Here is a 24,489-nt window from a genome sequence, read left to right on the forward strand (position 1 = left end):
ATAACCATCCCTCAAGAATAGATTAGAAGAGGACAGAATTTCCACTTTGTATTCTGTTGCAACAACATTGAGCCTTTTGATTTCGTAACTAGTTGATAGCTGCTATTGTGGTTACTAAAAGAAGACAAATAAATATAGTAAAAACTTATGTTAACTTTACGAAAGAAAATATGCCTACCAGACAAAGAAATCAAGGAGAAATGACGATGTAGTTTTTCTTTTCTTCGTTGAATGTTATCCTTATATTTTGTTTCAGACATGCAGGACTGTGGATCTGACGGCTTTCGTTGTACAACAGGAGATTGTATACCAATCTTTTTGGTTTGTAATCGCAACCATGATTGTGAAGATGGCAGTGATGAAAGTACTCAAGGATGCAGTAGGTATCACTTTCAAACAACGTACTCATTTATGTCCAATTTCATTTGATTTACAAACAGTATTTGAAAAACATGAAATGAAGTCTTTCAGTTTTACGTCCCACGTTTATTCCGACTTTTCTAAAGGAGACGATGATGAGAGAAGTGAATGAAATGGTAGAATGAAGAAAGTGGCAGGAAACGGGAGAACTCTAAGAAAATACAATCACATGGTGTTTGTCCACCACAAAGCTCACTTGGAGCGGGTTGGAATTGAACCAAGGACCTGAATTAACAGAGGTGAACGCTTTACCACTGAGCCACAGCGGCTCCTTAAAACAGTATTTGAAGATTGTATAAAGTCATTTGCATTACATGCTAACCGAACTACCATTCTTCACACGGGATAAAATAGATTTGTGAGAAGTGTTTGAAAGGTATATTCTATATGAACCTCTTCCTGTTAGGATACGGACTTCAATTGAAAAGGACAGTTAAAATACCCAGATCGAATAAGATGTTCCAAAATTCAATTTTAAGAGTGTAAAATTATTTATAAAAATTAAAATCCAATCTCGCAGTAAGATACGTATTTCAACCAGGGTGTAATTTTGAAATTTTGAGATTGTAATTGTAATTAGTATTGTCATTGTTCCTTTGTAAGTTTCTTCTCCTCTGATTGCCGTCACTATTTTTCTTTCAATTTGTCTACCCTCTTTTGTGTGATTCCCTCTCTTTGAAATGGTCTAGCTCTGTGGTTGAATTTGAAACACTTGGTTTGTTCGTTTCCTCGCTAATATCGTATACTTTATATTGGGAATCTACGTTAGAGAAATAGGGAAATATTGTTTTGAAGTATAACAATGAAAACGGATTAAAAAAAAATAATCCTGATTGAATGACTGACTGACCAACCCATAGGTCACATAGCTTAAGCTAGAATTGGACAATACACAGAAACTGGGACGGAAGCTAACACTAAAAAAGGATCTCTTTTTTTAATTCTTCAAGAAAAAGGGGCAAATATGGATGGAAATTGTTACACTAAAATGTCCGTATCTTGAAATCTCCAAAGATTAGAGACTTGGAATTCGGTTTCTGAATTTCTCATTTAAAATAATGAGAAATGTGTTTCGGCCTTTTTTCCCCTTAATATTTCACCTAAAAAAGAAGAAAAAAGACTGGGAAAACGTGTGTGGATTACAATTTTTATAATAGAAGTTCATAAGAGAAATTTTGAAGATTAGAGACATAGAATTTCGTATTTGAATTTCATATTTAAAATAATAAGATACGCATTTCACCTTTTTTTTTATATATTTGACATAGAAGGGAAGGAAAAGTTGTAGGAAGAAGGGCGGGAACTAAATATATACCATTATATAAATAAATAGAAGTGCTCATTCATCATACAGACCATACTAAAGGCGAAACGTGAAATTTGGACAGAATATCTCTTTTGTTAGGCACGGAAGAGATGAAGAAGCATTTCTGAAAATTCATGTCCCAAGACGGTGTAGAATCGGTGGAATAAGAATCTGGATGGAAACGGGAGTACCCGAGAAAACCATGCACATAATGTTGTCCAGCACAAAGTTACTTGGCCGGGATTCAATCCAGGAACCCCATTCACCAGATGTAAGCTCTCTACTACTGAGTTACCGTGGTTCGATACCAGGTAATGCGAAAGACAATATTTCGGAAAGGTAATTCTTTTGCAACTATATATAAACAACACCAATGGTGTGTTGCTGAAACGACTCCTCATCATGCCATGTAGTTGATTTGGTGACTACTATTTTAACAACGTATTACAAAGTGTGATGGGATTCAATTATCCAGAGGCATGTGTCAATTTTAACATAACTAGCACAGAGAGTTTGTATTAAACAACTTTAGATGTTTTTACTGGGTATACATGTGAGAGAAACGCGTCATATAAACTCCTTATGGAAAATAACGGACACATATTCCAGCATTTCTGAAAATTCCTCTTTTAAGGTGAAAAGTTCTTTTGCTAGTTTCTTCTCTTTCTTGAAAGCGACGCTTGTGTTTGTGATCGCATCGCACTGAAAGCTTTGAAATGTTACTTTGGATTATACTTATTACTTACTTCTAGCAAGGTTTCACTCATCATTTTGATTAATAGGTGTACCCTAAGAGGGTATGAGAATTTAAAATGTAACCCAAAAATAGTGTATATTTATGAGTTTTTACATTTTCATTCAAATGCTTATTCTAAGAAGGGAAGGGAATTCAAATTCTGCATTTTCTAAACCTATTCACCCCTGTGAGAAACGGGCATTTCAGCTAATATTTTAAATACAATTAATGAATACTTGTAGCGTCCTGACATATTTTGTTTTTAGTATATATATTTTATTTTGACTCTCAGTTAGCCCCTTTCTATGCTCATTTTAATCAATGTGATATCATGAATATCCTCTTTGAGGTAGGCAGTGATGCCAATTTAGCCTACTTTTAGCTAAATATAGCCTATTTGGAGAAGTGGCATTTAGCCATACAAATTTACGAAATGCTTATAGCCTTAAATATAGCTTATTTTATAATTTTTGGTGCATTTTTCGGTTTTTCATTAGCCTTAAATCTAAAAGTACCTTTTTAAAAATAAAGTATAATTTTTAAAACTTAGCCTATTTGTCATTATATATTATCGTGTTAATTTATATCTCTAGATAGCGAGTGTTTTATTACGCAAGAAACAATTGCTTTTCATTCTTCTTCCCTCTCCGCACCCAAAGATTTACAACTACTTAGTAATACTTATCGGCTCAGAAAGAATTTTGATTTCGCTCCCGTAATGGTTCGTTATATCTTTTTTTTAATTATTTTAATTTTCGCATTTCATTGGAAGAATGAAATTTTCTAATAGAAATTTAGTATCTAATCAGTTCAGTTCGTCAAGCCACAGAGATTTTTTTGTTTATTAAAGGAAACAACAGGATATCGAATTAGATTGAAAATTCTTAAAGCAATCATGATGATTCATGTAAATGTAAGGAGAAATAAGAAGTGTTTGTAAGGAGTATGTCCTGCCGAAAGAAGTAGTCCTGAAAATTAGGACAATGCCAGTCTACACAAACACAAACAATTCACAATCCAACCATGATGCATTCAGTTCTAGCTGCAACGTCATCCATGATGACTTATTTCTATTCAATTGATAATACGGGTGTTGATTTTCACAAATCAGATGAGTAATTGATAAATTTTATTGTAATCCTAAGCCATATCCGTTATTTGTTAGTCTTCAGCGAATAAAACTCAACCTTTCAAATTTTATTATAACTTACCTATCCTACACACAAAAAAGTGGTTTAAAATCTACAATGTAGGTTATAGGTTAATTGTTCAAAAGGTCATTTTTTGCGTAAAAAGGGTTATTTCTGAACGCCATCTAGCCTATTTTCTTCAGAGGTTGTTGGCAACACTAGAGGTAGGTGTTAAGTATATTCAGTGGCGTATTTAGGGGGGGGGGCTTCCGGGCTTAAGCCCTCCGAAATCTTACTTACTATAGTAAAGTATATGAAATATCTTGCAGAATTTTCACATTTTCAGCCAAAGCACCCCCCCCGAAAGTTAGCAAAGCCCTCCCCGAAACAAAATCGTAAATACGCCACTGAGTATATTCAAAAATTAATAGCCTATCAATCAATTCAGCGTTTGACTTATTCCGTGATACGATCATAAACACAATTACATTTATTTTTATTAGTATAGAAGACATGAAAAATTTTCGCAAAATTGTTCATTTATCATATTGTGTTAGCATTATTTTAGATTCGTTTGCTTTCATACGAGTATATTTCAATGTTAATGTTAACTCTTTTTCAGATTTTACACAAACAATTGAAGTACAAATGTCCAATGGAAGTGCTTCAGAACTAAATCAGCCACATATCAGCCATGGTAACGGATCCGGTAAGTGGCAAAAATTAAGAAAATTGATACAACTCTTAATACTCGGATGATCAGCACAAAAGAGTTCATGTTAATTTAGAACTTCGATTTTAAGGTCTGCCAAGGGTAACTCCATAAGTTATTATTATTCTATCTCTCTAGGCCATATTTTCATCTCTCTCTAGATTTCCAAACTGTATTACTCGTATATCTTTTTTCTAAGTGTCGGAAGTATTATAGAACAACTTTGTTTGTCCATATGTCGACAAGTATCAGATCAAAAAGGGTAAGAGAAGTCGTGATGCAATGCACCGTCCCAAGGACAGGTTCTATCTTTCCATCAACTATCTACTGAAACCGAAATTAGTTCAAATGAGTAATTTACTGTTTCAACGTTTATCGACATAGAACGAAAACAGTAACAGACAGTAAGAAGCTGTTTTTGAAAGCGATTCAGGATATCAAGATAACATATTATAACTATCCAGAACGCTGTAACGAAACCGTAGGTGGTTTAAATATACTATTACTTCCGGTTTCAATACTGATTTTACGTAGAGCAAAAACTATAAATTCTATCAAGATGCGGTTGTTTGCAATCGATTCAGCGTCCCAAGAATGTGTTTCACCTCCCCTATTAATCTTTTATTCGAACCGGAAGTGGTGAACCGAAATAACCGTCTCCGGTTTCAACATTTAGCGCCATAGAACGAAAACAATAAGAGGTAGCGAGAACAAACTTTCTGGAAACGAATTAGAGTCTGAAGGTATTCTCATGACTATCCTAAACACTGCACCAAAAGAGAAAATTGCTGAAATGTATTTTAACTTCTCACTCAATATTGTTTTAATGGAACTGAAACGGTAAGAGATATCGAAATGCGGTTATTTACAATTGATTAAAAATTCAAATAATAGGTTCCGTCAGTGGCGTATTTACGATTTTGTTTCGGGGAGGGCTTTGCTAACTTTCGGGGGGGCTTTGCCTGAAAATGTGAAAATTCTGCAAGATATTTCATATACTTTACTATTGTAAGTAAGATTTCGGGGGGGGGCTTAAGCCCGGAAGCCCCCCCCCTAAATACGCCACTGGGTTCCGTCATTTTATTAACCCTCTACGCAAGCAGGAAGTGATAAAAGACTAGCCATTTGGAGATTGTAAATTTATCTAAACACAACAAAAATGATAGAAACAGCAATATATATATATATATATATATATATATATATATATATATATATATATATATATATATATATATATATATATATATATTATTATTATTATTATTATTATTTGCAAACGATTCAGTGTCTTTAGGGGGCATATCAGGATTATTTACAGCACTCTACCAAAACCCAAAATGGTTGAAATTTATTATCAGTCAGTTTTAAAAATTTATTTCAGTAGAACAAAAATGGTAAATGTAATGGAATTGCAGTTTTTAGCAATCAATCCAGAGTCTCAAGAAAAGGTTGTTCTTTCCCCATTAACTTTCTATTCACATCGGAAATGGTAAAAATTAGCCATTTCTGGTTTCTAGGTTTATCGCAACAGAACGCAAACAGAAACAGATAGCAAGAAGCGGTTCTCTCTAAACGATTCAGTCTCAAGAGAATATGTCACTAATACGCAGAACACTCTATCGAAACCAGAAGTGGTTCAACTTTACAAATTTCGGTTTCAATATTAATTCCCGTAAAGTAAACAATATAAATGCTATGGAGTTTTTCTGTCAATCTATTCAGTGTCTTAAGAATTCGTCTTTTACCTTCAAAGTGGAAGTGGTTGAAATAACCTATTTTTGGTTTCAACTTTTATCGACTAAGAATAAAAATAGGGATGCGCAACGAGTCGAGTCGAATCGAGGTTTAAGCCTGTCTCGACTCGTCTCGAGGAAATGTTGTCACGACTCGACTCGAATTCAAGACGAGACATCTCGAAATTCGAGTCGAGACAAAATATACGAGTTAAAATACACACACACATCAGCCAGAACATTATGACTACCTATCTAATTGTCAGTATGTATCTTTGGCACGAATAACAACGGCGACACGTCTTGACATGGATTCAATCATCCTTGGTAGGTCGCTGGAGAGAGTTGACACCACATGTGCACACAGGTCAACTAATTCCAGTAAATTCCGGGGAGGGGGAGATGCACTCTGACGTTTCAAGGCTGTTTGTGAGTGAATACTTTCTTCAAAATATTATTAAAAATTATAAAAAAAAATTCGAGATATTAGAGTCGTGTCGAGATTTTTAAGAGCAGTCTCGACTCGAAAATTCGAGTCGAGAAATGTTTGTCTCTACTCGTCTCGAATTTTACAAAGTGTGTCTCAACTTGAATTCGAGTCGAGTGGAGTCGAGATTCCAGACATGTCTCGACTCGTGCTCATACCTAAAGAAAAATAGTAAGGTATAGCGAGTAATGACTTCTTGATATGGATTTAGCGACCGCATTACAGATTCTGTCTCTGATTTTATTAGTCTACTGCAACCAATATGTATAGACTTCAAGTTTGAGTATTGTATCTACATTGTTTAGAAGTCTCCGTTTCATATTGTGAAACGATACTCATTTGTTATGATTCACTATTTATTGTTTAGATGTTTTTATACCAAAGAGCCTCAAATTTTAGCTTTATTTCTTATTGTTTATTGGATACATATGCACTAGCGTGCACAGGACATTGGGAATGTGGGTGCCAGATCTAAAGTACGACCATATGAAATGTCGTCCTCCCCCCCTTAATCCCCTAAGAAAAGTTAGCGTCATTGCACCCGACGCTGCGTCGGCGACGCACGGCACACATGTAGACGGGAAATAATTTACACGTAATCTTTTCTCAGTTTGTAATAATTCTACATAAAAAAGTTTGTCTAGTGGGGGTGCCAAGGCACCCATGGCACCCACGTTGCGCACGCCTATGTACATATCGTTATATTAAGATTTTTCGTTGAATCGTATGTTCAGTCTATAAATAAAATAAGTCTACTTTTAGTTGTTTCAGACATGTTTCATCTTTAATATTTCTATCCGAAGCTCCTTTCACAGCTTGGGATTTCTTGTCTCGATATTGCAAATAATGTACAAAACAGGGTTAACTTTTCCATATAGTTAAGGGTACCGGTACGGTACTAACTTTATGTTACTTTTTTCTCACAACTTTGTTGTTTAGACCTGATTTCCTTGTACTCTGAATGTCTGAAATAAGATGCTACGTGAAGTAACTTCACATTAGACTCCTGGTCATTAATAATAATAATTTAAGAAGTCGTTGGTGGTGTAAAGTACTGAGCGTAAATAGTTACCAATCACAACACGTCTGCACTACAATAAATTGGTTTGATTGATTTGATTTGATTGATTAATTTTAACGTCCCTTTCAGCACCGAGGCTATATGAGACGTGGACCTACTGATTATTAACGTGGAATCCGAACCACAGGAGCTCTACTGAACACTAAATTGACATTCCCAACAATAAATGTATATTTGGTACCTACAAAATAGTTACAACAAATAAAAAGGAGCATAAAAGTGAAAACTGATGATGTATTATCCAAACGTGGATAGAATGCAAGAACTCCAAGACAGAAAGAAAGAATATAAAGAAATGACATTAATGATTTTCACTAAGAAACTGGACAGGCAGTAGCTCAATAGTAAAGCGGTTACTTACCTCTGTTGCGTAGTGTCCCTGGTTCGATCTCATTCCCAAGCCACGTGGGCTTTGTGGTAAAGAAACACTATGCGCTTGTGGAACCTCTCGTTTTTTCGCACTTTCTACATACCAAGATTATAACTTCACACATTATGTCTCTCTCTCTTACGCTTAGTGCATATTCGTGGTAGGGATGGTACCGAGACCGAGACTAGTCTCGGTATCATCCCTGCCACGAATATGAGACGAATTATCGAGATGAGACCGAGACCAAGACGTACTTTTATATGCCGAGACGAGACCGACACGGACTTTTATATACCGAGACCGAGGCAGAACTCGATAAACCGAGACGAGACTTAGGTCAGTCTCGAAAGTCTCGATCTCGTCTCGAATATTGATAGTTCATAAAATTGCCTTTACTCAAAATTTGTTTCGTTGCCGTGTTAGATAATATGGGAATATCTATATATCTATCTACCAATCTCTCTCTGTCTCTCGTAGCGGATTTGAACTATTTGTAACCCAAATATATAGAAATGACTTATTTGGCAACTAGTGACTGGTACTAATGAAATAATTTTTAACATGGGCTGGAATATTTGCTGGACATATTGCAAGAAGAAATTATGATCGATGGACGAAAACAATTCTAGATTGCACACCACGAGACAAAAGCAGCCTAAAAAGTTATACGCATACAAGAAAGTTAGACGAAATCAAGAACCACTGGGGAATAAACTGGAAAAGAACTGCCCAAGATAAATAGTTGTGGAGAAGACTCGGGAAGACCGTCATCCAGCAGTGGATTGCTAATGGTTGATTATGATGTTGGTGATGGTTTTATTATATTTGGACCTTACAGCCAGGACCGGATTTAGGATGGTGCACCGGTGCACGTGCACCCACCTTCGTGGTAAATATACACTATCTAAAATGAGAAGCTAGCAATGAAAATAGCAACACTTCCCGAAACTTTTGCAATCACTTTTCCGTCTCGAGCTTAAAAGAAAAAGGAGTTTTGCAAAAGCAATAGTTTAAGTTGATTTTCTGAAGGTTGAAGGAAAAGGATTCACAAAACAAAACAATATAACATTTGTCAAGTAAGGAAGAAAACAGAAGCCAAGAAGAGAGAACTATTTTTCCTTCATATCACTTGCAAACCTCTTTAAAATACCCCCCGTTCTATGTATCAGGTGTAAAGAATATTGTCGCTTCACTTTGAAGAGTTTCAATGAGACTGGTTATTTTGGTAGTTGTGGTGCGCCCCCCTCAGAAAATCCTGGATTCGACCGTGCTCAAAGTTAAACTAAACCGAGTCATAACTTCGTAATTTTACAGGAGAAGCGAGAAACCGGTTCCTTATGTAAGACCTATAGTACTGATTAATATACTATAATCAGTACTTTTTCTAAGCTATACTGTTACAAAGTAGTAGGATGCCTGGAGACCCACATTATTACACCATAGTCGTTCTGACGCGTGATTAGTGCCATACTAAAGAGTTCGACTAACATGTTTCCTGCAGTAGTCAGGCCTTTGGTATACGCCAAAACGACTTTGCATAAAGCCTATAGAGTTTAATTGTATAGGCAGTACTGAGGCTCTATGAGACAAAGTGTATTGCTAAATGTGAAATATGGGTTACCAAAGGGTTTTATCCCAGGTGTAATATACCCACTGATGATTGAACCTGGAACACACGCATAGAAAGCATTAGCGCTAGCAAATTACCTTTGAAGAGGTACACCATACCATAATTCTAAGTCAAGAATGAAGGGGGAAATAAGCGAAAACGATAGACTGCAAAATAATAAAAATTCACAATTTTAATTTCACTTTATTTATTTCGAGACTTTCGAGACGAGACCGAGACTTGTCCCTCGAGACCGAGACCGAGATTGAAACAAGCATGTATTGACCGAGACGAGACCGAGACGGTGATTTTGACTCGAGACGAGATCGAGACCAAGACCGCTATTTATCAACCGAGACGAGACCGAAACTGTACAAAGTTTCTTGTCGTCTCGTCTCGATACCATCCCTAATTCATGGAATTTATAAACTAATAAACAAATAAAAATTAAAAGGGTATTACGTTAAAACTTAAAATAATTACTTGTACATTGTTTCTTAAGTTTACGCAATGTATTTCGATACTTTCGAGACGAGATTGCCACCTAACCCTCGAGATCGACATCCAGACGAGAACGAGAGAAGGTCGAGACTGAGACTGCTATCTGTCCATAGGAAAAAGTCCAAGACTGTATCCGAGGATAGATGAAATACAAGCCTCTTGAATGCAACTGCAATTGTAGAGAAAAGTACTATTAAGTTTATCCGAAATCTAAAGATCTCGTTTTGAAAATTCCTGGCGAAATTCCTATTCTGCCTAAATATAAGGTAAGATCAAAAATTTGCTAAGTGTTGAAATCATTATTCAGAACAGGAAGATATAATTGTTTTAATTATAATTTTATGAAGCACAAATATGTTAGGCTTGGTACCGACTTCATGCTTTTAAAGATAATAGTACTGAATTATCTTATGGTTTTCAGAGCTTTTATTTGAAGTTGGTATTTTTTTTTCTTTTAGCTTTTTGGTACATTCTTGAAACTGATTGTTTTCTTTTTTAAGCTTGATTATTTTTTCCACTTTTTCGTTAGCCTAGTACTTTAGATAATTTTAAAAACTAAAAGTAGAATAACGCGTCATCGATGTGAGAATAACGGCAGGAGCTCTTGTGGTTCAAATCCCGCGTTAAGGTGTAAATTAATGTCTCATATATTAGCGGTTCTGAAAGGGATACTAAACTTCAGGTTCACTATAGGTAGGACATTAACTTCCTATCAAGTTTGTCTACCTACTAAAGATAGGCATACGTGAATAAATATTTTTAAATGCATTTATGAGTTACGGAATTATGATGAACAAGCACACAATTACAATATTAACACTGTCAGCTATTAATAAGTTTCATGGCATAGTTTCAAATACTTCATTAGTTCTTTATAAAAATTTGGCTAGGAGCTGCATACAAGTATACTGTTAAAACAAGAGAATAATCATTGAAATTTGTATATATATATATATATATATATATATATATATATATATATATATATATATATATATATATATATATATATATATATATATGTCGAAGTTACGCATAAACATACAAACAATGAAATCGCTTAATTACTACATTAATACTTCATCCACTGAGGTATTTCATATTGTGGCTCCCAGACCCTGACAAAATTTACATGAGACAACGGTAGAAGTATACTGTTTCAAACAAAAATAAAAGAGAAATCATCAAAATCAGTGCACTGCATTTTGGAGCTATGCGTGAGAATACACACAACACATGGTTGAATTACGAACCTTCTCTTCTTTAAGTCAGTTATAATGGATTATTAAAACTATTGATTTTTTTACAGGTAAGATCCTCCTTGGGAACATCTCATTAGGTTAGTGAAAATCTCATTATATTTCCAACATAACTCAATATCAAATTTGCATTGCTAATACTAATCAGATATTATTGGAATACTTTATATAATTAAATAGTTATTTAACTTTTTCCAAATATTTTATAGATAAGAACCTTCCTTCGTAATAGTTTTTTCAACTAGTGGAAACCACATTGAAGTATGACTAACCATTTTCGATACAATCACGAACAACCTTATATACGTACATATATATCTATCTACATACATATAGGTCAAACTTTGAACCTTCTTGTTTTAAAGTCGGTTAAAAATTGATTCTTACTAGACATATCAGCCACTTATTGATGTGAACTTATACTGCGACACAAAGTTATTATGGTGATGATTATGACCTTAACAAGAAGAAAGTACAAAGTTTGGGTAATGAAATGTAGCCTAAGGCCGTCATTAACTATTAAATTTGAACATTCTGTTTAACTAAAAATATCTTCCAAATATCAGATAAGACCTATATCAATCAACATATTACAACAAGATAATACGCTTGAGGGTAAATTATTATGTGTAGTTTCGAGAAAGTCGAAAATCGAAATCGAAAAATCGAATTAAAAATATGTCATTCTTTGCCACTAATAATTACAGTTGCTATTTTGCAGGAAAAACAGTTATTTATTTATTTACTGTACATATAGGAAAATACATAGATAACTGGCACATTGTTGTTTGCCTTTTGCTTGGTATGATATGCATACTCTATACATGTATGCGCTGCTTATAATATAGGCTACTACTCAAATCAATTCAACAAATGTTTTATCGTCTTTATTTATGTATCAATTTATCTTTTATACTTCTTCCCGCACTTAAATACTTGTACTTAATTGTCTACTATTGTCAAACTTTCTTTTTTTAGTTTTGCACTAATTTGTTTTCTTTGTTAAATATCGCGTTTATAGTGTGCACATAAACCTAATTGATAATAACTAACTCCTGAAACTATACCAGGTAGCAAATACTGCAGGACAACATGGAATATTATAGATTTCAAGAATTCCTTTAGGAAATATGAACGAAGGCTAATATTCCAGTAATTTATGATATTTTTGAGTGCACATTAACTGGTTTTGCTTCTTTAATTGATTTTCTGTCGAATGAAGAATAAATTGCCGTAGAAATATAAATTAGAGTTACAATAAGACAATTTAATTATATCTCAGACATAAAGTAAATTCGAGTTTTCTTTCTTTCCTGTCACAGAGCATAGCCAGAAAGAATCACTTCTTGTTAATGCAAGTTCAATAATAGAAACATTTCCGGAAGGTTCTAACTCGAACAATGATTCTGGTGAGTATAAAAGAATTAGAGCTTCAAAATAGATAAATCACCATCAAGAATGTGAAAGTTAAATTAATTGTTGTCTACTATTTTTTATACAGAGGGTGTGGTGATAGTATTATTTATGTATACAAACACGTATAAACAATATATTAGGAACCACAATTATTAATACGTATACTGTATATCCTTGGACGTCCTGTTGATGTTGTTTTATACTGTAGAATTAAGAGTCCCAATGAGACATCTATTTAAGTAACTGGATGACTCACATTTACTTCCTTTTTGGGTTAATTTTATTTCGAGTGCTATTTTTGTTCTAAGTTCGCTAAAGATTCAGGACCCTTGTCCTGCTGAAACATGACATTGAAGATGGAAATATGGCCCACGTGAATTGGTTTTCATGATTAGTAATAATGGCCAATAGCTAGAAGCCGCCATGACGCTCCTCACCATATGTTATCGGACCCACGGATGATCATATGAAGGTTTCCTAAATCTTAATGGAGCCACTATCGAAATATTGTCATCGTATTCTGGACATCTCCTTGCATCTGTTTCTCTGGAAAACAGAAGATCCTGACACGGATATTGATATCATAAAGACAAAATTATGTTTCATCGAATCATGCAAATTTATGTTGCTCAATGCTGCTCACTGTTAAGGTTGACTAAAGTCCATTGTTAATCGTGTCAAATTGGCACTCTTGTGTTAAACTCGACAGTCAACGACGTCCAACATTATTAATGAGGTGTAGTTGCTTCATGTCTTATGGTTTGGTGCTAGTTTCATCATCCTTTCCCTTTTAACCGTGTCAGCTCGCGAACACAAGTTAAGCCGCACTGCTTCCTTGATGCTAGCTGCCTTGCTATCACAATCTGGCTCCAGTCAACTTTCACGACTGTACACACAAGTCTCATTGATTGATATAGTGAGATTCTTGTCAAGTGATCCCGTTGTTCCTCATCTCCTTATGTTAGTCCGACGATTTTGTTCATAGAAGTAGAGAGCGGTCATAATGTTTAGGCTGGTAAGTATATGTGTGTGTGTAAAACTTAAGATGAAAGAATGAAGAAGATAAATAATATAATTACACCATGTATTGTGTATCATTAGTGAAAACTGCATCTCAGATAGGTTTGTTCAACGAGTGGGTAATCAAAAGGCTATGGTTATGTGCAAGACAATTTATGAAGTGTAAATTATGTTTCTTCAGAACTGTCACAGCAGAATGTGAACCAATTTAAAGGAAATTCCGTAGCCTTGAGCCATTTGTTTGTTTTCTGTACTCAGAACTTCTATCTATCTTAAGAAATGTAATGACTAGTTGTGTCAAACAAACCATTATGAAACTAGCTGACTGTGCAGTGAAGCTTCTTGCTTTGGATTTGACTGCAAATGAAAATTTATTAAAAATAAGAAAGGTGGACATTGGTTTTAAGATTTTTTAAAAAAAAAACTATTGAAAGAACTGGAAGCATCAGATAATGATAAATTAAATTAGCTTTCAGGCTTGACTTTCGAAACGTTTTGCTGGGTCTAGGTCAAAACCCCCACAGCCAAAACCCCCACACTCAAGAAATGTCAAAACGCCCACACGATCGGTCATAACCCCCACACAAATGGACAAATCCCCCAAACGCACGAACGGTCAAAACCCCCACAGCCAAAACACCCACACTCAAGAAATGTCAAAACGCCCACACGATCGGTCATAACCCCCACACAAATGGACAAATCCCCCAAACGCACGAACGGTCAAAACCCCCACAGCCAAAACCCCCACACTCAAGAAATGTCAAAACGCCCACACGATCGGTCAAAACCCCCACACAAATGGACAAAACTCCCACACATAGCAACGGTCACAATCTCCACATAAATGGACAAAACCCCCACACAAATGGACAAAACCCCCACACAATCGGACAAATCCCCCACAGTCTGAAAATACCGTGATTACACGTCTTTGTTGCGGCTCTTTACGACGCCCACCTTAGTGTTTCTGTCATTACAAAACAGTGCAAGAAGAATAGTTGCAACATCGGTTTAAGTGGAATAAAAAATGTTATTAAAAAGTACAAGGGCAAGACATACAACCAGGATCATTTCAGAGTGTTGGAGATTTGACCGATTGTGTGGGAGTTTTGTCCATTTGTGTGGGGGTTTTGTCCATTTATGTGGGGATTGTGACCGTTGCTATGTGTGGCTGTTTTGTCCATTTGTGTGGGGGTTTTGACCGATCGTGTGGGCGTTTTGACATTTCTTGAGTGTGGGGGTTTTGGCTGTGGGGGTTTTGACCGTTCGTGCGTTTGGAGGATTTGTCCATTTGTGTGGGGGTTATGACCGATCGTGTGGGCGTTTTGACATTTCTTGAGTGTGGGGGTTTTGGCTGTGGGGGTTTTGACCGTTCGTGCGTTTGGGGGATTTGTCCATTTGTGTGGGGGTTATGACCGATCGTGTGGGCGTTTTGACATTTCTTGAGTGTGGGTGTTTTGGCTGTGGGGGTTTTGACCGGTTCCCTACATATATGCTGAAATTAATTCTATGGTTAAATAACCCTAATATTGTCACTGATGAAACAGAAGTTAGCATGGAAAGTCTGTTCTGCAGCAAATTATGCAGTTTCAAACAGAAACATTGCCTTATGTTAAATTAGTATTTTAGTATTTTTTGAAGCATAATGTTAAATTAGTATTTTAGTATTTTTTGAAGCATAATTACGTTGTACTAATAATTGTACAAACATTTTGATGTTGCTAATGTTGATTCTGCCTGTGTTTTGATACCTATAGACAATGCCACTTACCTAACCATTAGAGAGATCAGTATTATGTGATATGATACTGTACTACATATTACTTAAATAAATCCCTTTTTTGGATTAAATTACAAATCTCTTTTATATTAAAATCATTGTTACGTTAATTCCTTTGGTTAAGTTTTCATTACTTTAATACTAATTGCAATAAATTATATTAATTATTGTTTTAAAGTTTTGATTGGTTTGCAATAGATTGTTTGAGAATTATCAATTCTTCCTCTCTATACATACACTTTGTTATTAAATGAATAATACATAATATTATGTTCTATGATATTTTATTTAACATGTGAAGGCTCATATGATAATCTACTTTAAATCATGGAAGTAAAGAATCTTCTATGCAAAATGTGTATAAAATTACTTCAGAGAGAGTTTATATTTAACTTGTTGCATTTGTTATGCAGTGTTTACATTTTGCTAAATTTAAGTGAACTAATTTGTCTATGAGACAATGCTATTAATTTTATTCAAATTTATATACTGAATATAAGAAAATACTCGCATCTTTGTGGTATTGTATATAAACATTGATAAATACTATTGTAACAAGGTGGCAGTTTACTTCTTAGGTGTATATTGATGAAGTTTTCTTTGAATTAAATTTAATTTATGCCGTGTCGAAAATAGTTGCTTAAGTTAATGTTCTAAGGATTACGGAGATGAACGAAACAGGTACATGAATCAAAACGTTACAACAGCATTCAAACTTAATATTATTGCCTTAAAATGAGCTTCCAAAATTTACTGATTCAGATTCTCTAAAATTAAACTAAATTTAAAAACTAACTCAATCCTAAATTTAGAGTTTGATTTTCTTGATACTAACAATATAGTTAAACTTTTCAAGATGTTTTCCTATTCTAGTTTCCTAAAGTTTCCAAATAAGTAAAGAAAACGTTAGAAAACGGTAGAAAGCAAGTAATAAATGTTTCTTGTAAGTTTAATCTCGAATTAATTGAAGTTTCACTCTCTTTCTGAAATAGATTCTACGCAGTGTCCCACATTTATGTTTCAGTGTAAGAATGGGAGATGTATTTCGGAAAGAATAGTTTGTAATATTCAAGATGATTGCAAAGATGGAAGTGATGAAGATACTGAAAAATGTAGTAGGTTATCAAGAATACTCTTATTCATATTTATCATTATACTTTATTAGATTTAGAAGGTACACTTTAACTTCACAAATTGATTTTTTTATTAAAGTTCTCTCCATTATGTAAAAGCTTCTTTCCAAATAAACAAATATGCCTGGAACTCAATTATTTAACTTATATTAGGATTTAATTTACATTTTATACACTCCAGTAGAGAAGGGAAGAAATAAATATAACGTTCTTATTAAAAAAAGGACTTCGTAAATCAGTTTGTCATGAAATGTTACTATACTAAACTTTTAGTATTGATTTATCAAGTATGTGCAGTTAAAACATACATACAAACTTATACTTCAGTAAATAATAATTTTGATTTTATGAACTTCGTTGCACAATATAAGCAAGATCTAATTAGGTTATGAACTTTCTTGCATATTTTAGAAAGTTCTAACTGAATATTTTCTAATATTTTCTATGTTATAAACAGTTTTCGAATTGTAGACAATTTTAAAATTATAAAAAAAAAAACATGAAATGAAAACTTTCGGTTTTATGTCCCACGGTTATGCCGGTTAGGCTAAAGGAGCCGGTGATGATGAGAAATGAGTGAAATGGTGGAATGAAGAAAGTGAGGAAACAGGAAAACTCCGAGGAAACACAAGCAAATTTTAAATTAATTATACCTACTATGACAGAAACGATCACTAAAGTCCTAAGGGTTTTTCCAGTGTAATTTTGTCAGTTGCAGCCGAACAATTAAATTTAGAGCTTTATTCTTTTGATACTAACAGTGTAATTAAAATTTACAATATGCTTTCTCGTTGTAGTTTTCTAGTTTCCAAGTGAGTGAAAGGAAAACCACTACCACTTACAAATTATACTATTTGTTTTAAAATAATAGTTAAATTGATTTACATACTTAAAGTAGCAGTGATAAAGGTTGAATATGGAGAGACAGATAGAGCTACACTGGAAGAAGAAAATATTCAATAATATTTTATAGTTCAAGGTAGTTTGATTTTGCCAATAAGAACTTGTAACAAGGATCTATTGATAACTCCTGATAATATGATCTTAATGATTATATAACTAGGTAATCTATTTAAAGAAAAGGCTATATACATTTAGGTTGTAGTTATGCTTTGCCCCTCCTTTCTCGAAAAGCATTATTTCCATGTATTTTTTACTATTTTGTACAGAACAAAGTGATCCAACTCTTATATTTAGTACAAAAGTTCAATATATATAGTGAAATAGTAACTAATTATTTCACCAAATTAGAAAAGAAAATCAATCTTTTACATTATTGATGTTATTTTAAATATATCTGTAAATCCACCTGTAATTAATCAAAATGAAATTTCGATATATATTGAGATTTTGATCTTCTCTACGTTTTAATGTCCTTTACAAATTGAGAAAATTCGCAAACATTCATTTATACATTACTTATAAATAATAACATTCCAACATTTCATTTCATGTTTATGTTTATGTCTTGGTATAACTACTACAGAGAATTTATTTCGTCAACATGTTAATGCTGTTGTTCCTTACACTAAACAAAAAAGTAAAAAAAATGAAAGAAAAAGATAAAAAAACCTAAAAGATATCGATGTAAGGTGAAAACTTTGCCTTTTCTTCATAATTCTTTATGGTACAAAACTAAACCATGGAACATATATTCATTTTGTAATGCAAGCAAATTAAATATGACAAGCAAATTACAATAATTGTTTTCTCGAGAAGTGTTGTTGCTGGAGAAGATTTGTTACTGATTTTCTAATATGCATTCTACCAGAATCTTGTTAAAACTTTTTTATAAGTTTATTACTATCCATGATCTATTGTATTTGTTAATCTATCTACATATTGTTTATCTATATACAGAACACCATACCTGTGCTAGTGATGAGTTTCGGTGTTCCACTGGCCAGTGTATCCTAAAACATTTCATTTGTGATGGTGAGCCTGATTGTAGTGATGAATCAGATGAGACTCGTCCCGCTTGCGGTAAGAATAACACATGCTTTTTCTTCTTTATGCATAGGTGACGTTTAGTTGGAGCTTAATTCAGTTACGACTTGTCTCTTATAATTGATCTTAATAGATCACATTATAATCGTTCTCATCAGAACTAAAGAGAAAATGACTAAAATATCTAAACATATAAGGGACTCGTGACAGTTGAATATTATGGAGCTTTTTGTGTTACATGGAGATGCTACGGATATTGTTTATAACATTATAGCTTCAACTGCAGTTGAAATATAATTGTTTGTTAAATTATATTGTTTTAATCTTCAGTTCTTGTATACATCGTAAATAAAGTTTTAATAATGCTAAAATTATTTAATAATTGAATCGTTGAGTTCGAAAACAAGTCATCTCCTTAGAAATTGATTTTAAAGGAGAGACAAACAAAACTTAACTAGTCAATATGCATTTTACATATAGGGCTGCTTTCAATTCTGGACCGTAGAAGAGGGCAGTTTCTACTTTTCAAAAATGGAAACACCCCTATATATCAGATACATATTGACTAATTTCGTTTCGTTTGTTTCTCTTCTTAAATTAGTTTCGATGGAGATGATTGGCTTCAAACTCAACCATTCAATTGTATTATAGGCACGAAGATAATAGAAGTTACTTTAAGTACTAATAGGGTCTATATATTGTTATAACTTAGTTTTGGTAATACTCTATTTTGAAATAACATTTTTTTTAAAATTTACGTTATGTCTTTAGCTACTTTCAAATCAAGACTATTTTCTATAATTGGAAAAACACGTTCATTTGACTACCTGGTACAATACAAGGAAAATGCTTTTTCTTTTTTATTTAACATCTTGAATAGTTAACATTACTTATTTTCAAATTGTCAGGATGTTACATTTTTTGGTACTACTTCTGCAGTAACGTTAATTTTCCCCCTTACTTTACTTGAAAATTATCACAATTCTTGACACTAGTTATATCGAAGAATGAGCTTACTTTAAATTATTATCAGTAATTAGATGTATATTTCTATTTTAAGGGTTGAAATTTTAAAGTGTACAATAATCCTAATGCAAAGCACTAAAACATTAATTCTGAACTGTTGTTTGAGCATACAAAACTTAGCGAATAGAAATGTATCAAAACTTACGGGTATTTCACCAATTTTTCCTTTTAAATTATGACTGAAGCACAGTTACTTTTATCTTATCGCATTTTTAAATGCACCTATTACCTTGTATTAAGTAGATTACAGTGAGAAAAATTGAAGGAGAAGTTTCGTCGTAGGATCCATCAGTGTTTACAGGTATTATTCCGTTATTCGCTACTGAAAAATTTATGTAAATAAAATGATCAGTAGTGTGATTCTATGGAAATCTTCATTATTTAATAAGAACTGAATCTGTTGCGTAGTAAGTTTAATAACTTATTGTTTTATTACTTCATTTTTCACTCACTGTTAAATAATCTACACTGCTCCACAAAACTTAAGCAACTCGAAGAAAGTGGCAGAAAATAAAACGACACGATCACTGGACCAAGTATAATGAACAAACAGGCGGTCCAGATGCTCAATGCAACACAAGTGAAGACGAACAATACAGTTAGAATGTACAGGGTGACCAAAACGTTCAGCACAACGATACCTCAACAGGTAAAGCTGGATTGTGCGAGGGCATAGGCAGTCAATATGGCGTGTGACCACCACGAATAGCTATACAGGCACGACATCTGGCCTCCATGCTGCAAATCAGAGTGTTTATCAAGTCTTGCGGCAGATGGCGCCACTCCTCGAGGAGAGCTCTTTGCAGGTCAGGGAGAGTGCGTGCTGGTGGATTGTGCTGCTCTATTCGCCGCCCAAGAGCATCCCACACATGCTCGATGGTATTCAAGTCCGGCGAATATGCAGGCCATGCAATACGCGTAATGTCTTCGCTCGCCAGATACCCGGACACAAGATGTGCACGGTGTGGGTGGGCATTGTCATCCATGAACAAGAAGTCTGGGCCAAATGCTCCGCGGAAACTGCACACATGTGTATTGAGAATTTCATCCCGGTACCGTTGTGCTGTCAAAGTGCCATGTTGCACAATATGGAGGGCCGTTTTCCCATTCAACATAATTCCACCCCACACCATAATGGAACCACCGCCATAGGACGGCCGTTTAGTAATGAAGTTGGATGATAGCGTCCTCCTGGCTCTCTCCACTAAAGTCCGACCAGAATCTGACGACAGGCTGAATCTCGACTCATTGGAGAACATGACACGCGCCCACTGGTGTTCTCCTCATGCAACATGTTCCTGACACTATGTATAACGCGCACGTTTGTGCTCCAGTTTCAATGGCACACACAGCGCAGGCCTTCTTGCATACAGTCCTGCTCTATTGAGCTGCAGACGAACAGTTTCACGACTCACGCGTTGTCCTGTAGCCTGAAACAACACATTGGCCAGTTGAGGGCATGAAGCTTGACGGTTACATTTGACAGAAATTGTGAGGAATCGGTCCTCGACGGCCGACGTCTTCTTCGGACGGCCTCCTCCATGACGTCTACTGACTTCACCTCCATTTTGGAAGCGATTCCACAGCGTCGACATAACACTTTTGTTCACGTTGAAGTCCTGCGCCACTTCCACTTGCGACCGGCCCAATTTCAACCGCCCAATTATTCGCCCACGGTCAAAGTCACTCAAATGTCGTCTACCAGCCATTGCAAGGTGTGTACCCCACACAAGAACCACTAACTCAATGCTTGGAGCCTCGGACACTACTGGGCTGTGGTATACGCCTCATGGCATAAGTTGTTCACCGCGCTTGCAACGATGCTGCTTATGCGATAGAGTGGGTGCTCGCCTTGCTTGTGTGTCTCTGTGTATGTGCATGCCACTAACCAGTGTTGAATGGGCCCCACACGTCACTTTTACCATGTTCTCTCGGGTTGCTTAAGTTTTGTGGAGCAGTGTATATTGTAAATATCCCAAACAACTAGTTTTCAATTGAAGGCAACATTACAATTACAGAGCAACGGAACTGTGAAAATAAATTTCGATGTTCTTCTGGGGATTGTATTTTTAAAAAGTATCTGTGTGACGGAAAGAAAGATTGCAAGGATGGAAGTGACGAAAAACCTGAATCTTGCCGTAAGTATTCTTTTTAGCCATCTTGTCTGCTAATTTTCCTGTTATATAGTTGTATTATTGAAGTGAGTATACTGAAGATTCTCCCATACGATTCGGTGTGTATTTCTGCCTGTCAGTCTGACCAACATTCTGTAATAAATATCGTAAAACTTGTTCGATTTTAATGAAAATTGGAATGTATTCCTCAACAATTAGAAATAAATCTGTCTTTTGAGATTGGAATCCATGAGGAATAAGGGAGTAAATGGAGTAAAATATAAATATGTGTTGTTACTTTGAACATACAATGAAAGGTAATTTCCCAATATAATATTTCTTTAAATCTAATAATTATTTGATTATGACAAAACTTAGTGTGTAGATTATTTATGGACTTGTGAATATCCCCACAACTTGTAGCAAAAATTTGGCAATAACAAAAGGAATTTATCCAGTTCTCAATATATATATATATGTGTGTGTGTGTGTGTGTGTGACATTTCCTTTATGATTTTTGTAAGAAAAATGTAATTTGCTGTAATATGTAGTACATTATCTTTGAGAATGCTCAATCATTCTCTCTGTAACAAGTTAAAATCAGTAAAGAATAAAGTAGGGCATTTACCCATGCCTCTCTTTAGATTAATAATTCCTTCTGCTTTGATGTAATATACAGGTACATATCTTCTTTGATATTTTTTATAATAACAAATTCATGAATCGAGAATGAGCGCCGCATTGAGTCAACTCATTTTAGATAGATTATTTCTCCAACCATTCCCTCGAGTTCAGAATTATGTTTCGCGATAACTATTATTTTAAAAATGTTCCATTTTAGTGTAATATGTAGTAAATTTTCTTTTAAGCTTCCCTACATGAAGTTAAATTCAATTAAGAATAAAATTGTGGTTTACTCCGCCCTCAAATAATTTTAGTGTTCTACCGTAACTTTTGTTAACCTCATTCAGTTTTTATCAGGGATGGAAAATTAACCGCTTCTTGTGAAAATGCTCCGCAACGGTTTCTGAACCGGTTCTGAGTTGTGACTGTTCTTCAGGAACCGGTTTAAGAACCTTTCTGTTTTCTCAGGAAGTGGTTTTCGAACCGGTTCTGAGACGTTGAGGGCAGAGAGGAGCGGTTCTTGAACCGGTTCTGAGACATCAAGAAAATGAAAAACCGGTTCTAGGAAACAGCTCGAACCAGTTCTGGGAGCGGTTCTGAGTTTCGGCTGTTGTTCAAAAAGCGGTTCATGAACCGTTTTCATACAAAGTGGTCCTCGGCCTAACACTGAGAGTTAAGACAGGAGGCGATTATTGAACCGGTTTTGTTATGATAGGGAAACGTCAAACCGGTTCTGAAAGCGGTTCTTACATGTCTGTGAAATATATATCGAAAAAGAATATGAACCCAGTGACACTAATACTAGATTTCAGTATGTATACATTTGTTGAGTGACAACGCTTCTTTTTAATGTTCCACTGAATGTAGTTTTTCTTATATTGATAGTATGCATCTGAAAATCAGTTCATTGCTTTATTACATTTTCCTTCTTTCTTTACTTTTTTTCTTTTAGAACTATACTTTCAGAAATTATCTCGTCATGATCTTATTTTAGAGCTTTATCCTAAATTTGCATTTCTCAATTTATTGTACTTTTCTTTTTCGATAGTATTGTGAATCTAATATTTGTTTATTATTCCATCTATTTTCCACTAGTTTTAGCTTGTTCTATTCTATTACGTTAATTTTACATTATAGAATATAATAATATCTAGTTAACTAATGCATTTTAATTACAACCATTATATTATAATATTACACACAAATGTCTATGTAAACGTAAACTATACGCCTTCTATAACTCGAGTTATAAAGTCGACTGAAGGAATAATTAAGAAACAAAATGATGGAATCAGTAAATAAATCAGTCCATGTGTGCCTAAAGAGGAAACAACGTCGGGTTGAAAAAGCAAAATGAAATCTTTGAGTTTTAAGTCCCACGTTTATGCCGGTTAGGCTAAAGGAGACGGTGATGATGAGTAATGAATGAAATGGTGGAACGAAGAAAGTGGGAGTAAAAAGAAGAACTCCGAGGAAACCTACGCACACGGTGTTTGTCCACCACAAAGTTCACTTGGCGGAGGCTGGGATCGAACCCGAGACCCCAAGCACCAGAGGTGAACGCTCTACCACTGAGCCACCGCGTCAGTCGAAAAGCGTCAAAGTGCATCCTTTGCCAGAAAAGACTAATGACATAATCAGGAATTTTTTTACAGAAACGAGACCAAATTTGAACCTCGTTACTAAATTCAACGGATCAAGTCAACTTCTTTTTATAACTTAAGTTTTCCAGGTCCAGAAACCCAATGGTCTCTATTTGACTTTACCGCTAACCTGAGCGTAGGTCTTCTTATGCTCTATGATGTAAACGGTGGAAAACTTGTAGTGCAAATTGGAATTCAGTATTAAATTTGACATTAAATTCACCGAATGGCGTAAATTTTCTTGAAATATAAATTTTATTCTTCAAGAAACCCAATAATCATCAGAATGCTTTACCCCTGATCAAGAGCTATACATTTACATAGATTTCTAAAGATTCATCAACTGTAAACGTTTCCTGAAACTTTTACCATGAAACATAGCGCAAAACTCGCATCAATTCTTTTTCTTTCTTTTTTCTAACAATCTTCTAATTTC

At 34.7% G+C, this 24,489-nt stretch overlaps 1 protein-coding gene across 7 annotated transcripts in view; it reads left to right on the forward strand.

Annotated features, from left to right (window-relative positions):
* The window catches only part of LOC145680806 (uncharacterized), a 331,282-nt gene that overhangs the window by 276,981 nt on the left and 29,812 nt on the right, over positions 1-24,489 (forward strand). For 5 of the 7 annotated variants that reach the window (XM_081751877.1, XM_081751876.1, XM_081751871.1 and 2 more), the window contains 7 exons: positions 257-379; positions 4,215-4,301; positions 11,398-11,427; positions 12,670-12,756; positions 16,559-16,681; positions 18,560-18,682; positions 21,691-21,810. In XM_081751877.1, the coding sequence (XP_081608003.1) occupies positions 257-379; positions 4,215-4,301; positions 11,398-11,427; positions 12,670-12,756; positions 16,559-16,681; positions 18,560-18,682; positions 21,691-21,810 (693 nt within the window). The remainder of the gene's footprint in view (positions 1-256; positions 380-4,214; positions 4,302-11,397; positions 11,428-12,669; positions 12,757-16,558; positions 16,682-18,559; positions 18,683-21,690; positions 21,811-24,489) is intronic. The other 2 variants (XM_081751872.1, XM_081751875.1) reach the window with 2 other exon arrangements.

Source organism: Thermobia domestica, chromosome 3 (assembly GCF_964235325.1).
Source record: "Thermobia domestica chromosome 3, izTheDome1.hap1.1, whole genome shotgun sequence".
In the NCBI taxonomy this organism is placed as follows: Eukaryota; Metazoa; Arthropoda; class Insecta; order Zygentoma; family Lepismatidae; genus Thermobia; species Thermobia domestica.